This window comes from Petromyzon marinus, chromosome 6 (genome assembly GCF_048934315.1).
Source record: "Petromyzon marinus isolate PM22_M1 ecotype Great Lakes invasive population chromosome 6, UKy_Petmar_22M1.pri1.0, whole genome shotgun sequence".
In the NCBI taxonomy this organism is placed as follows: domain Eukaryota; kingdom Metazoa; phylum Chordata; class Hyperoartia; order Petromyzontiformes; family Petromyzontidae; genus Petromyzon; species Petromyzon marinus.
This window is the reverse complement of record NC_133672.1, coordinates 9,255,790-9,272,018: the sequence shown is the minus strand read 5'-3', so window position 1 is coordinate 9,272,018 and position 16,229 is coordinate 9,255,790. Positions and strand designations below refer to the sequence as shown.

At 41.1% G+C, this 16,229-nt stretch overlaps 1 protein-coding gene across 1 annotated transcript in view; it reads left to right on the top strand.

The window, feature by feature from the left end:
* LOC116939550 (uncharacterized) overlaps nucleotides 1-15,931 on the top strand; it is a 108,000-nt gene extending 92,069 nt beyond the window's left edge. Inside the window, exon 6 of the mRNA XM_032948078.2 lies at nucleotides 10,968-15,931. Coding sequence (XP_032803969.2) covers nucleotides 10,968-11,084 — 117 coding nt within the window. The 3' untranslated portion in view covers nucleotides 11,085-15,931. The remainder of the gene's footprint in view (nucleotides 1-10,967) is intronic.
* Nucleotides 15,932-16,229: the final 298 nt, after the last annotated feature.

The window sequence follows — 16,229 nt, the reverse complement described above, 5'->3', positions numbered from 1 at the left end:
GTTTGCAAAGTACCTTCGTCTTAGAGAAATCAATTTCGTGTGAGCCAGCTGCATTAAAATAATGATCTGTTGTGTGGAAACCCTCCCCGTAGAGGCGGTTAAATCTTGACTTAAAGCTATCTACGTGACTTTACATTTGTTACCGGATAGTTTTAAACTATATTCCGTATTGGACGCACTTATACCATTCCCATTGTTTTGTTGCCGAACAGATACTTTAAACAGGCTCTTGACTGGGCATACAATTTTTCTTAGGCAATGTCAGTGGACTTGGCTAGCGGTGGTAAGATGATAACTGCACATTACATGCGTGCTTACAAACTTACGAGTTCAAACAAAGCCAGGCAGAGAAAACCTTACAATTTGTACTGATCTTGTTTTTTTTTAATGCCTGTTACTTTTATACTTGTCCCAAATGCTCTATTTTTTCCATCCCAGTCTGGTCATGTGGACATGAAATTCAGCAGATACTGTATCGTATTCAGGTCAAGTGCTGTATGCATCTATTGCTGATCTGCCTTTTTTGGGATTCTATGGTTATCACTGTAAGATGATAACATTTTGTGCATGTGTATCAATAATCTGATACCTTTCGATGAATATTTATATTTATCCTTCATTTTATCGTGGATGTGATTCTAAAAAAAAAAGCAGCCTCGACATCAAATGGAACAGCCTCTTATGGTTTATGTGTTTGCCTGCTGCATGAATCTTCCCACACTAGAGCAATTGGCACCAGACTCATGAATTGCCGGCCATGTGGTGTATTGCCATACACTGCGCCCGTACCGTCGTGCCACACATTTTAAAATGTTTAACGCGTACCTCAAGGCCTTCCATTTTTAACCCTCAACCTATGACTGACTGCCTCCCTATAAAATAAATATGCCCACTGTTGCTGTACAGCGTCTTGAGATGTGGTCGCATTTAGACGCTATATAAATACAAATTGTGCTATAATTTTATTATATGATCCTGAGCAAGCGCACAACTGGGCTACTACTATTCAGATTGCTTTCTTGCCTCATTTCAATAATAAAAATCTGGTCGTTTCTAAATGTACTTGTACATTTATTAATAAGTTGATTGCTTTGTGGATATAGTTACAAGCCTTTGAGCATAAGTTCCAAAGATGGCCAGAAAAACATCCTTTATGCTTAGGATGTAACGATGCATGCATTCATTGATCAATATAGATGTTTTTTAAAAATCTCACGATATAACCGGCGAATCGGGAAATAATCGATTTTTTCTGAACTTACGTTTTGTCTGTAATGCGTTCACGTTGACCATAAATCGTGACAATTGATCGAATTGCTGGTGAGTTGGGGGGGTGGCGTGGGTGAATTGTTACCCCAACTGCAAGTTTTATCCTGCTGTGTGTTTAAGTTTGTCTATTTGCGTTCATATTAATATGTGCATCTCTCGGGCAATCATGACATGGGTTCACATGCAGTGCTGATTTTCGCATGAAAATAGTCGACGCAACTCACTTCTGAGTTGAGGGTTCAAGTGTCTTGAGAAAACCTCGGCCTGGTTGTACAGAGAGCATAGCCTCAAAGAGCTGTGCTTTCATCTCTTTTTGTCTCTCATGTAATAACCATCAAATAAATCAAGCACTCCCACACTGTGCCCCATTACTATTGCATTGTTGGTGTTTGTATGAAGGTGGGTGGATAGAGGAGAGACTTAATGTTTGTTAACCCTTTGGTAGAACACATTTTGCTCTGTATGAAGCTTATTAAATGAGGGCACTGTTTTCGTAGGCCTGGCGTGCTGATGTCTGACACTGATGTGAAATGTGACTTGCATTTAAGGCCATTATACGTATCTCCGATATACTACACAACTCTGATTTGTTTGTTTTGGAATATTAAAAAGTAATTTCCAGCTTGAAAATGTTTGTTTTTGTTATCTCCAACCTACCCATTTGTATACTTGGCCAAAACCATGAATTCATGTTTGGCATGTGGGAGTAAACTGAAAGACCTGGAGAATACCCACCACTTGTATTGGGGAAGGGGGGGGGGACACTCGGCATTCCCATCTCCTGACCACCCCACAGCCCTCCCGAGTGGTTTCTGTCTCCATATACACTACTGAATATGCATGCCGATTGTGAAGCCGGAGGAGAACCTTGTTGCTCAGTGGCCTTGCTATATCAGTTGGGGTATTTTTATTATCATGGCAGGTTCTTTGACCGTATTCATCTTGACATGTGCTTCAAATGCACAATGGATCAAAAGTGTGATATTTCAGTAGCCCCACTGCGTTATGTCTGATCGAGGTTCCGTTCAGATTATTTCCCTGTGAATGTCTGCCCCCCCCCCTCATCCTGAATTCATCTGTTATGCATTACAGTGCTGTATTTGTTAACGACTGTTTGCCCCTTTTTATGGTGATTTCCAGAACATGAGCTTCTGAACAGCAGTATAAATTTATGTTATGCTTCTAATGCGAAACAGCTGAACCTTTTCGCAGGCATCGTCAGCCTGTTCCCTGTGGCATCTGATAGAGCAGCTTGGCAGTGTTATCAATGGTTGTGGCAGCTCACAGCCTATGTATACACTTGCGACTCTCTGGCAAACAATTGCCAAGGACGTCCTTCTCGAAGTGCTGTAAAAATGCGTTCAGAAGAATTTGTCGATTCAAATGCCACTTTCTCATTCGTCACAATCATTTTCTACTCATTTAAATTTTACGAGTGACCCTTTGCTATTACTCTTATTATGCATCCGCACTGGTAGAAAACACCAACAACGGATTTACCTTCTTGACTTGGACTGCTGCTTACCCAGGTGTGTTTGTATGGGGAAGTGTGAACGGTGTTCAGTGCAGTGAAGCCTTTGAGATTTAGGAGGAGATTTCAAAACCCATGTGCATGTGTGTGCTATGGGTATATGATTGGACTGTACACTGCAATGTTACAGCAACTATAAGAATAGGGAAAACCTATTCTTATATTTTGACAACAAAAAAGGAGGTCCCATGATGTGCCAGAAACTTTTAACATTTTTACTCTTAATGCAAATAGATTTTTGCATACACATTACAGGTGTTTTGATGTATTGAAGTGTTTGTCTGATTACCCAACATGTACTAACGGGTAACAATTAATATGCCAATTTAATGCTTCATCTGGAAACATGTTGCAATGTAATATTTAGTCGGGCTACATATTGTGTATGATGTACAGTGAGGGAATAAAGTATTTGATCCCCTGCTGATTTTGTGCGTTTGCCCACTAACAAAGAAATGATCAGTCTATAATTTTAATGGTAGGTTTATTTGAACAGTGAGAGACAGAATATCAACAAAAAAATCCAGAAAAACGCATGTCAAAAATGTTATAAATTGATTTGCATATTAATGAGGGAAATAAGTGTTTGACCCCCTCTCAATCAGAAAGATTTCTGGCTCCCAGGTGTCTTTTATACAGGCAACGAGCTGAGATTAGGAGCACACTCTTAGACAGAGTGCTCCTAATCTCAGCTCGTTGCCTGTATAAAAGACACCTGTCCACAGAAGCAATCAATCAATCAATCAGATTCCAAACTCTCCACCATGGCCAAGACCAAAGAGCTCTCCAAGGATGTCAGGGACAAGATTGTAGACCTACACAAGGCTGGAATGGGCTACAAGACCATTGCCAAGCAGCTTGATGAGAAGGTGACAACAGTTGGTGCGATTATTCACAAATGGAAGAAACACAAAAGAACTGTCAATCTCCCTCGGTCTGGGGCTCCATGCAAGATCTCACCTCGTGGAGTTGCAATGATCATGAGAACGGTGAGGAATCAGCCCAGAACTACACGGGAGGATCTTGTCAATGATCTCAAGGCAGTTGGGACCATAGTCACCAAGAAAACAATTGGTAACACACTACGCCGTGAAGGACTGAAATCCTGCAGCGCCCGCAAGGTCCCCCTGCTCAAGAAAGCACATATACATTCCCGTCTGAAGTTTGCCAATTAACATCTGAATGATTCAGAGGACAACTGGGTGAAAGTGTTGTGGGCAGATGAGACCAAAATGGAGCTCTTTGGCATCAACTCAACTCGCCGTGTTTGGAGGAGGAGGAATGCTGCCTATGACCCCAAGAACACCATCCCCACCGTCAAACATGGGGAGGTGGAAACATTATGCTTTGGGGGTGTTTTTCTGCTAAGGGGACAGGACAACTTCACCGCATCAAAGGGACGATGGACGGGGCCATGTACCGTCAAATCTTGGGTGAGAACCTCCTTCCCTCAGCCAGGGCATTGAAAATGGGTCGTGGATGGGTATTCCAGCATGACAATGACCCAAAACACACGGCCAAGGCAACAAAGGAGTGGCTCAAGAAGAAGCACATTAAGGTCCTGGAGTGGCCTAGCCAGTCTCCAGACCTTAATCCCTTAGAAAATCTGTGGAGGGAGCTGAAGGTTCGAGTTGCCAAATGTCAGCCTTGGAGAAGATCTGCAAAGAGGAGTGGGACGAAATCCCTCCTGAGATGTGTGCAAACCTGGTGGCCAACTACAAAAAACGTCTGACCTCTGTGATTGCCAACAAGGGTTTTGCCACCAAGTACTAAGTCATGTTTTGCAGAGGGGTCAAATACTTATTTCCCTCATTAAAATGCAAATCAATTTATAACACTTTTGACATGCGTTTTTCTGGATTTTGTTGTTGTTATTCTGTCTCTCACTGTTCAAATAAACCTACCATTAAAATTATAGACTGATCATTTATTTGTCAGTGGACAAACGTACAAAATCAGCAGCGGATCAAATACTTTTTTCCCTCACTGTATATATGGATGTATTTACCTTTCAAGGCAGTGTTATTGACAAATGCGTTGAGTTTTTGTGGTTTTTCTTTCATGGATACATGGGGTATAGTGTGGCAGTGGGGATAGTCGGTGAGTGAAGATGCTCTTGGATTAGGCGTGCCAAAGGAGAAGGCTGCCGTCACTGTGTGGGAGTTGTTTGTAAGGAACGGTGCAGGGCGCTCCAGCACCGAGGCTCGAGAAGAGTGTGTTGTTGTAAGTTGGGAGAATGGCGGGGGGTCAATCGGGGAAGGGGTCACGTCTGCCCCTGGCTGCGGAGTCCTGGGGCAGATTGAAGGGGCGGCTTTTCTAATCGCCTCTTCCGTCCGCTTGTCTGCTTTTCTGCTGAGCTGAGCCGTCTGTCGCAGCAGGGCGCCCCGTAATCACTGGGTTTTATTGTGGCGCACTCTCAGATGGTTTATCAATTCAAAACTGTGAACGCGATTATTATTTTGCATTTAAAGCCGTTTTGCTGCTCTGTAGGGCATTATCCTGTTATGATGACATTTCCCCACTTTAAACTTCAAATGCAGTGCACTCTTTATTTAAAGTTTGCGTTGTTATACTTTAGCGCAGATTTTTTATGTAATTAGTCGTGTTAAATGCACTAACTTTGCGTTTATGCTTCAGTGTACCTTAAAAAAAAGTCCGTTGGTCAAGCACTGCTGGTAAAATACAGAAATATTACCTCGTGTTATACCAATTATTTGTACACGATAAGTGAATACACCACAGCACATCAATGTGTTTTGTGTACGGTAAAGGTGCTGCCGTGCAATTGCTCTCTCACAGCACTGCCGGCAGAATGACCTCCACTACAGGGGGCTCGAGAGAAGCCCCTCTAGAGGGTATCTTAGCTGACCCTTACTTCATGTGCGTCTCCATATAATTTTGTTATATCTCACGTTTCTACAAAGAGAAAAAAAACACGCACAACAGCTTCATCTATGCCGCACTGCTTTAGAAGCAGTCGCTGTATCACAGCATTGGGTATCAAGGTATAATTAACACGTGATGACACACTGTCCTGGCTTCAAAGAAACTCAATATTGTTTTCCTTCTCTCCAAAAAAATTGTTGTTTGAAATTTTTTACATTTTTTTGCCATGAGCTGTTGAGTTTGGAGTGCGGTGGTGAATTGTAATGTTATGAGTTGTCAAGCAGTGCCCAGGGAATCACAGTACAGGTAGTCATCATTATAAACCTGTCATTCTGAGAACATCAGCAGTTGCCGATACAGTGCAGCCAGGCTTTGTGGATATGTTTCTTTAAAGATGGATTTGTTTGGTTTCTGCTTGCTCACGTTCGTGCCCGCGGGTTTATTTTCCTATTTACCTCTTTTATTCTTTCTTAAATTTTACAAAAAAAATAATTGGCTCTTTCAATTTTGTTGTATTTTATTGCGAGCAGTACTGTACCATGTTTTTGGTAGTAATTGTATGCCTAGATATTACAGATACATGTTTCGTGTATGAAATCGGTTTCATGTTTAACATACTGTGCGTAATATCTGGGCTGCATTGTATTTAATTTTCATTTACACATTCACAATCATCAGCCATGATCTGTCCACTGTTGGATGAACACTTCTCTAAACCGTTGTCATCCCTTGTGGTCGCACAATGCTCTGGTTTTATCGTTCCATTTCGTCGCTTGCGTATGTGGTATATATATGTTTCCTGCCTTGGCTGCCACTCCATTGTTAGTCTCAACCACTGGCCATTATCCCGTTTAGCGACGTGTTCTGCCCAAGCCTTCTTCTACTAACAGTCGATGTGATTTAGCTAATTGTGTATGTTCTTTGATTCATGTGTACCTCTGTCTGTTTCTTAAGTGTACTTCCAAGCACGTGGAATCACAGCATTGCATCATCATAATCGTCCATTTGCAATACTGCACAGTGTCACATCATCACACAATCACACGTGCACATTACACACATCTTGATGAGATTTAATTTCTTGAAGGCAAAAATCCGCTTACAGTGAAGGAATTTTGAGCATGTGAATTATGTAGGTATTCTCAGACGCTCACATGTGGTGTCTTGTATGGCAGGGACGTGAAAAGCAATCTCTGGGAAAGGGTAGCGTGTAGTTCCACTGGGAGCCACATGATGTTGTAAAGGGCTCTGCTTGCCTTGCCGATGGCTCTGCATAATTTTTATACCATCTGGCCAAGACGCAGTCTGCCCGAAAATATTTTTGACCAAATTATTCAATTCAAAATATGAACATGTATAAATGAAGCCATTGACCTGCAAGTTAAACTGACCTTCAGGCTTATTTGTGCTTGGAAGTTGCTTTCAGAAGGAAAACAAATGACAAAATGGCATGTTGGCTGCATTTACTTGTACTGCTGACTTTCTCCTTTGAGGCAGCTGAGTGGAGATATATGTTTTGGCCGGCAAACAATTGGGAGTTGTGATGCCATGTGGCCAAGGCATGTGAAACACCAGTTCCTTCTCAGGGCATTCACCGTTGGGTTCTATTTAATGCTCTGCCTGTGCCCTCGCAGAGGAAAGCTCTGTGCTTCTTTGGCATGCGCAACAATGCATTTGGGAGCCCCCGTTGATGCTTTTCTGTTTATGCCAGTATCCGCCACACCTGTGAATGCAAAGATGTGACATGATTTCCACGTGTTTTCGTACTGCTGTTCAACAGACACGGCTATTCTTTGAGTAGTGTAAACTTTGATGTACGTTAAGGATTGGCTGCAGCTGTCGTATGGGGGAAATATACTTGTATTCATGCACGACCTGCCAGGCATTTCGTCTCTCAGAACAATTTAAAGTAAACAAAGCCCAACTTTAGCTTACTCTTTGTTCTCTCAACATTCTGTCATTCTTAGAAAAAGTTTAGCTATAACTATTCAGCACTTGCTTGGAATTTAGAGCAGCATGTGGAATGTTTTTTTTTATCCTTGGTTAGCGCTGAAAATAGAAAGCAATCACTTTAAAGGGCCCAGGCTTTTCATTGTTAATATCTTGAACTCTCTGCAGGCTATTCAGGCCAACTTTCAGGGTGATAGGCAGGCTTCTAACGGCTTCACAGCATGAAGCCACGGAGAAGCAACACAACTGTAAAGGTCGCACCCATACTCCTGCTTTCTCAACTGCCAATCTTGTCGCTGAATATTCGCCGCCAGCAATGTGCGTCTGCAAAGCGAATTAACTCCTTCTCATGCCGAGAATCACACGGAACAAGCGTGTATTCATCATGATTTACTCCCAGTGCAGTGTTCCAAGTACAGTACGTGCTGTGTGCGCACAATGAACGTACCAGCTGCACTGAACTTGAATGCACCGATGCCGAAATAAAGCTGTAGTGATCGGGCTCTCTTTGTGCAGGACTAGTTTCATAAATCTCTCGAAAGAATTATGTACTTAACAGCTTTTTTTTATACCTTTTATTTTCTCAAATTAATACTGGAACCACAAAAGCAATGTATATGTTACACGGAACAGCTGCATTGGCTCTGCATATCTGCGCATATCTGCGCATATCTGCGCATATCTGCGCATATCTGCGCATATCTGCGCATATCTGCGTATATCTGCGTATATCTGCTTGCTCGGTGCCAAGAGCTGCCAGTGCATTAACGGCATCTTCCATTCAGGCCAATGGCAAGCACACTCAATTTGTGTTCGAGCAGCAATGAAGACACCCGGCCTGTTTGCCATTTGCCACCGAGTGCACCTGGAATTTCCCCACAGTCTTTGGGTGGAGAGTTATCACAGCTTTACAAGAGAGAATAAGCAGAATGGATTTCATAACTTTTTCTCGAATTGAATTTTTTTTATGACATCGTGGCTTTCAAGGGATAACCTCATCTCAAAGTGTTTATGGAAAGTTGTCTTTGAAATAGAGTGGGCAGCTTTTATGCACCGTTGGTACTGTATTATAACGCACTACCCATTTGACTTTGTTGACGCGAAGGTAATATAAATAAATTAAACATTAATAAAGCAAAGTTAATGCATTGTTTTTATGAATCACATTAAAATAATGGAATCTGAATAAATATGTACTGTTCAATCAACCGTGATAAATCCAAATAAATACAATGTTAGATGTATTCTAATACTACCTTATGTCACTAATTTGAACATTATAAAACAGCACTTATGATTTACTTAAAAAATGAATCGTCCTTTTTTTCCCTATAGTTTCTAAAGTCTATCTGGCAAAATAGAGATTGGTTCTAAATGCAAGGATGATCGTCATCGTCGTCATCATCATCTTCATCCAACGTTAGCTCCTCTTTCACGTCAGCATGAGTGATAACAAGAACAATATCTCATCATTCTTCACTCTGGATTCGGCTGTCACGATTTCTTCTCAAGGCCACTACAAGACTAACTTGTTTTTTTTTTCCTTTTGAAAATGTCATCGTCTTTCAACGTACATGTTTGGTCTGCCTTACTCTTCCATTTCGCTTTGCCAGACAACACCCTGGCATTCTTTCCCTCTTTAGTTATGTGTGTTGTTGTTTGTGGCATTACAAGCACCGTTCTGTGTAGGGCAAATAATTGCATAATGAGCTTAAACTAGGACGTTGACATTGCTGCTTTCTAAAGCGTTGACTGTTGGGTTTGCCATCTGTCATGGGTATCGGTATCGTGGATCTCTTAATGGCTTGCAGTGCACATCGTGAATGTTAGTGCGCACTCCCTTCCCCCCACTCTAGATACAAAATATGGCACAGCTCTCAGACGTGGTTTCGTGTCGTACCGCGTGTTGTTATTCGGCACGACATCCGATGTTTCTCGCTGCACGCGCTGGGAGACGTGATGCCCAACGTTTAATCGCTTCACGTGCTGGGCGCTTCTTCAGTTACGGAATAATCCTTGAACTGAAGGGTTCCTGAAAGAAGCTCCCACCACATTGAGTGAAACGTCAGACATCATGCCGAACAACATGTGGCACAACCTGGAAACATCAGAGAGAGAGAGAGAGAGCCACACACAAACAACTGCGAAAACCTACACAGTTTTGCAACTGTGGTCGTTTCCATTGTGCAAGCAATAGCTTGCAATACTCTGGGGCATGCGTAGTCATCTAACATTCTGAGTGGCGCAGTAGCCTGTCATTGCATCTGTTGTAACGTGTATTCTATTGGCCAATATAATGCAAAGGGGACAGCAATTGATTCAACCTTTTTATCAGTGGCCGTACACTTGCACAGTACTAAGGGGGAGATGTCACCATTTATTTATGTTGTGATTATCTCAAGGATAAAAACAATGCTGTGTACCAACATGCCAAGAGATTTTATGCGCATAGGAATTGCTGAGTAATATGAGGGCAAAGCAAAAGTAATTGATAATTTGTGCGTAATGTGAAAAAAAGTACAACAATGTATATTTACTTTTAAAGTTAGGTTTGTGAGCTTGTTACGGTCATATAAACGTTAAGAACAGATTTCTTGCATGTCGGTGGATATTGGTGAGGCAACAAAATGGATGCATGCAGAATATCTGTACAATGTGACAACAATGGCCTTCTCTACATAACTAAGATTCAAACTCAGTCCGACAAGCCTACAATTTCCATCCTAAGTCCATGCATTCGTGGGCCCAATTACTCATCGCCATTTACTCCTGAAAACACAAATAAAAAACTGGTCTCTCGCATGTTTAGCTACAGGATGATTCGCTGGAGGATGATTAGCTATCACTTTATTTATACAACTTTTGTAACATTATTTGTCAATTCACTGTATTTCATCAACAAACTTTTCAATCCATCACCAATGAAAGCCAGTTTTCTTAATTAATTATTCATCCACATCTTAATTTTCTTAAATTTTCATGCAAAAGGAAAGTGCAATGTTGTTTCCTAAACAAAAATCAACCACGTAAAATTAAATTCCATGTCATTGAATAGTCTGAGGTTTCCTTTAGAACACGACATTTAGATTTCGTCAAAACCCCACGAGTTGTAATGCACACAAACTCAATCAACCGTCATGTGCAATTAGCACGATGAATTACGTTTAATTGCGAATACGTTGTCTTTTGTGACGCTAGAACGTTTGTGTTGTTTTGCTATTTCACAAAATGTCATTCCATGTAAAGTTGCCCATGAAGGGGGATTTTCCCCAGTGCGCAGACACCTTGATATTTCCCAGCGTGATGTGTAATTTCCCTCTCTTTCCCGCAGAGCGTGAGCACTGGTCCGCGATACATCTGCGACCCGTCCGTCTTCGCCTTCCGCTCGCTCAGTACGCTCAACCCCATGGCCCCGATGACCCCGGTGGAGGAGCCCTCCTGTGCCTGATGCCCTGGCAACTCCGACAGGGCTGTTATTGCTCTCCCCCTGGCACGACTCTCCAGTCGACCCCAGGCTTTATCCCGACCGGGCTTGCACAGAGCGATTATGTCAAGCCGGTGCACCGAGAGGCGGCTCTCAGACTCTAGCGGGGCCCCGTCAAGGCGACGAGGAGGAAGAGGGAAGATTTCTCGTCAAAAATGTTGAGCCTGCTCTACTTGGCTTTGTGCAAAAGACACTCCCTCACCCTTTAGGGCTGTCGAAACTGCTTCGGGCATTGAAGCAGAATCGTGCACAAGTTTTTCCTCATCAGTTTTTCTTGTTGTTTCAAGGCAGTTGGATGCATCGACAACTAAACTTCTGCCATTCAGCAGCTTTCTACTAATCTGATCTCAGGATTGAGCAGCGCACGACACACATGCCGTGCTTCTACTAGAGGTCTAGGTGCCTCCCGAATCTCTCTTGGAAGCGGACATTGCTGCCTGGCCACTTTTCTGAATGCACACAAAAGTCTTGGAGTGCAGTGGCACATTCTCTTGCTTTTCTTTTCTTTTTTTGTGGACCCTGGGTTTTGTGTTGGCTGCTGACTGGGCCCTTGGCCTGCAGGGAGATTGATGCAAGGGGTGACCCAACACCTCTTATCAGCAGGAGAGCAGGAGGAAACAGGCCCTATTTGACCACGTGATTTAGTGGGCTGACCTTTACGAAAAGCCGGCCTCGCCTGAACATTTGTATCCTGTCCTTTTAATTCAGGGAAGAAAAAAAAACATTACATTTGAATGTTCCTTTCTCTCACGTGTCTTGCATTGTATTGCCAGTTTCACTGCAGGTCTCCTGCTCCCCCAACCCACTAAGTGTGCTCAGGCAAACTTACTACATCGTCATTTTCAAGGACAAGAGTTATTTTTTGTGACTGCTGCAGAGCTACTGTAATAGCTCTTTTGAATTTTGATGCAACTGATTTTTCTTTTCATAGCCTAGCAGAACTCTTGCAATTGTATTCGACTCCTCCTCTCGCAAACATGAAGACTTAAACAAAAACATGTTGAAAATAACTTGAGGCAACATCGAAGAATATTAAATAGCAACCATACATACGTGGAATTGTTTGTTTGTTTTAGAGCAGTGGGAGCATATGGTTATTGATTAAGATTGTTGATGGAAGTTTTCGGCAGTTGATTTCAAAGTGAAATGGTTTAGGTTTTTTAACGTTTCTCTATTTTTGTTGAAAAAAAATTACGACTGATAAAATCAACCACGTTAAAAGAACAATTTTAAAATACAAAAAAATGTCAATGTCTTCAGATTTTTGTTGTAACCTTCAGGAAACCACAGCCGATAATAGTTGCACTCAATAACTAAGCCTTAAACGTCACATTTCTTAGCTCAAGTTCAGGAACCGGTCACAACTGACTGGGTTTTCAAGCCTTTTTTCCCCCCTTCTAGTTTTTTGTTCACGACATTTCTCTGTCTATATGAACACACACGATGTTTGTGCTTTTTATTTTTTCTAGTCGCTGCAAAGCATAACAAAATACAAGTTCCGTTCAGTTATTGATTGGCATGTTAGTCGACGTTAATTAACGTTTAAAATGTAATCTCGCTTATAACCGTAATAAAGAGTAGTCTGTGATTGTTGTGGAACAGTGGTTTTTGCAATCCCGTTGTTGTAGTGGAGGTGCCGTTACTGTGATTTTTTGACTTATTTCCTTTTAAACCCTTTGCGGGTTTCGTTTTAATGCATGAAAAAGCTCTGCAGAGCAGATATATGCGTGTGTCGTCTTTCTTTTCTGCCCCTTTGTTTTCTTTCGTCTAGGCAGGATGGAAAAAAAACGTTGTGTTGAGAAGTACAAAGCAAGTGTAGTCGGCTAGTCCTTATGGAAATCTTGTAACAAAAAAATATAAGTAGCGTTCGGTATTGCTGTGCTGTATTAGTGTTTCTAAACGTGTTGCTAAAGCTGCTAACTTCCACGTGTGAGGATGTTTTAAGATGTAAATATTTGCACAAATGCTTCAACTCTTATTATTATTCCCTTGCTACTTTTTTTGTATGGCAGGCTCAGCCTGAATTAGCTAATTATGCTTGTTTTAAAAAGCAGCATAGCTTTTGTAAAGTGTAGTCACGTGACCTTTGATGATTATATATCTGTATTTCACCTCTGGTCTAAGTCCGTGCTTTTTGGGGGGGGGGGTGGATTTTTGTTTTCTAAGTTGGCTTATGTTTCATTCAGTAGTCGGTTGTTTTAACTCATGGTTAGATAAGCGTTATTTTTTTTAACAATACATTTGATTTTATTGCATCACACATATTTTGAATTGGATTCTCTTGTATGCATTTTATATACGTCTACGGAAAAAAAAGAGAAAATCTTCGTTTTTCAAACTCAAGAAACATTTAGCACGGTTAATGTGTATGGGGGGGGGGGGGGGTGTCTAGCACTGAACAGGGAGCGGCAGTACGTCAAGCTGTGCCTGGCGGCAGGAATTGCAAACGTTGTTACGCGGCTTCTCTAAAGCACGTTTTAACTGCGACTGTTTCCCCCTCTACCCTTGTTACATGAAATGTTCCTCCTATTAGAAACAAAGTCAAGAAATGTGCACGCAATATTTAACTGATCACGTTGCCATAAAAATGTATGTAAAAAAAAATCAATCCCGCTTTACTCCTCGCTGTGTGAACAGTTCTTACCCAATTGAAATTCAGAGTTACTTTGAAAGTTGTTTAGGAATTTTTTTTTAACTTTTACTTTTATTTCTGCTTTCGCTAACAATTGCTTGGGAATATTTCACGAATGGATAATTACAGAAACGTAACATCATACGAGTGGATGTCATCAATTGGGCAGTTACATGCAGCCTGCGCGAGGCACTTGTGAAGGTTGTCTATTTATTGACACAATGGCTTTTGCTTGTCTCTCGGGATAACATTGGGGGATGCCGCACACCTTCATTCAGGTGGGTTCGCACGTAGCACGTAACGTTACGGCACCTTGAGCCTCCGCACACCGTGAAAGTGCTGTTTAGTAAACTCTTAAGTGTAATCGACAGCTAATTACGGTTTGGGTGGCGCAAACGGCGCGTGGGGCGGGGGGGATGGTGTGTGAAGGCAAATTTTCTGAACCGATCGCAACACACCGTGTGACCCGAACGTAACGTTTTTCACCACAGTGGCGGCAACGCGATTGATGTAATAACGTAAAGGCACTTGATATGTTCTTCACACACAAGTCCAAGGTCGTTGCCGGTGTGAACCTACCATTGTTAGCACCTTGGCTGTGATTCAGTCACTATTTAAGATATACGCAAGTGATTCCAAGTGATGGTTGAGCAAATGTATGCCATGTACTCGATAGATATTGTACATGTTTTACAAATTTTCTGGATGGGAACTTTGTATTTGCTTCCCACGTATTTTTTTGCATGCTTTGGTCAGATGCATGGACCGATTAATACAAAAACATCTGCATTTCGGGTCTTAAAAACAAAATGAACTTGTCAAGGTAAATGAAGCCACGATGTTGTCAGTTTTTTTATATTGTTTTGGGGAATTTATATCAGCTCGATTCTTTTGTTTATACTACATTTCCTCGTCTTTTATCAGGATGCATTCTCTCATGTGCACCCTAAATGGTGCCAGCTGAATTCATGTTGAGATTGGTTAAATACAAAAAAAGGATGTACATAAATGTAAACTTCATATTTCAAGCACTTTATACAGTTGTTTTTGGCTAAAAGAAAAAAAATATTAAGTACCTCAGTGTTTGTTTCCCTCAACCCCTAATTCTCTTAAGGTACAACAATCCCAGTGGTAGAGAAATGGTGCATTCTAGAACTAATAATTATTATGCCACAATTTCAAGTGTCCACAATGCGTTGCAAATTTAAAAATATTTTTCAAGAGCATCATCAAACCTTTGGTAAGTGTTTCATCGTTAAAAAAATATTTGGACAAGGTACATCCAGAATAATGCATTTTAACACTGAATATTAATGAAAACCTCTTTAAAACCAGAGGTCATGATGTCACGTGAAATTTTGGAAATCTTTTCACGTGGATATTTGCCAGTACTCCACAAGCAGCCTTGCTTCACGAACGTACTGTTTTCTTCAACTGGGTATGTTTTTGGATTGTCTTGCTTTTGCAATACACGAAGTTACAGTGGCTTAATGTCAGTCTCTCTGTGTCATCATTTGTAAAACCAGTTTAGAGAAGAGCCTCAAGAAAAACCACTTCTCCCTAACCGTAGCCCATGAAGATGCACATGTATTACCGTAAAAGAAATGTTACAAATAAGGTATCTGTTAAACTATATCTACATTTTAGATTAATATGGCCATTATAGATTTTTTTTTACCCCTTAATGTCAATTATTTTATTAGTCACTTTAAATCAGATTTGTGCTTATATTTTGTTACAACTTAGTTCACTTTTGGACATTAAGGCTCCTCTGAACTGACTGCCATAACTTCACGCACTTTCAGGAAAGTGCATTGCTAACTCAGGATTTTTTAGCCAAGGCCAGTGTCCAAATGAAACTTGGTAGATTTACAACAACAAAACAGCTGAATGTACACACAGATGACTTCACCGAGCTGACTGACATACCTCATATCTCTTTCAAATAAACAACATAGATTGCATTTTATATTTGAGACAGGGACATTGTAGCTATGGCTTTTATTGTATTCTCTCAGTAACAAAAAGCTTTTATTAAATATTATATTTGTGTAACCTTTTTATACATGATATAGGTAGTGACTACAATGCTGTGTAAACAACATTTGTCTACTCATGCCCCATCTTTCCTCCTATGTTGATTTTGGACAGTTACCAATAAAATATTTTACAGTGTTTACATTTTTTGTCCAGTTTTGTGTATATTACAACGGTGATTAAGCTTGAAATCATCTCATGAGACTGAACGGTAATGCGGAAGAGCATACCAATAATGAATGCACAAAGTAATGCCAAATGTTTTTTCAGTCTCAAGACTTTACCTCAGGAGTGTTCTGCATTGGGATTTGTAACCAAAAGCATAAATGAGTGATTGTCTTCATGTGGGTGAGAAAACCCGTGGACCAGGAGAAAACCAACCATGCACACGCAATGATCCACCCAGCATGTTCTACATACGAGCTGATTTCATTACTCTC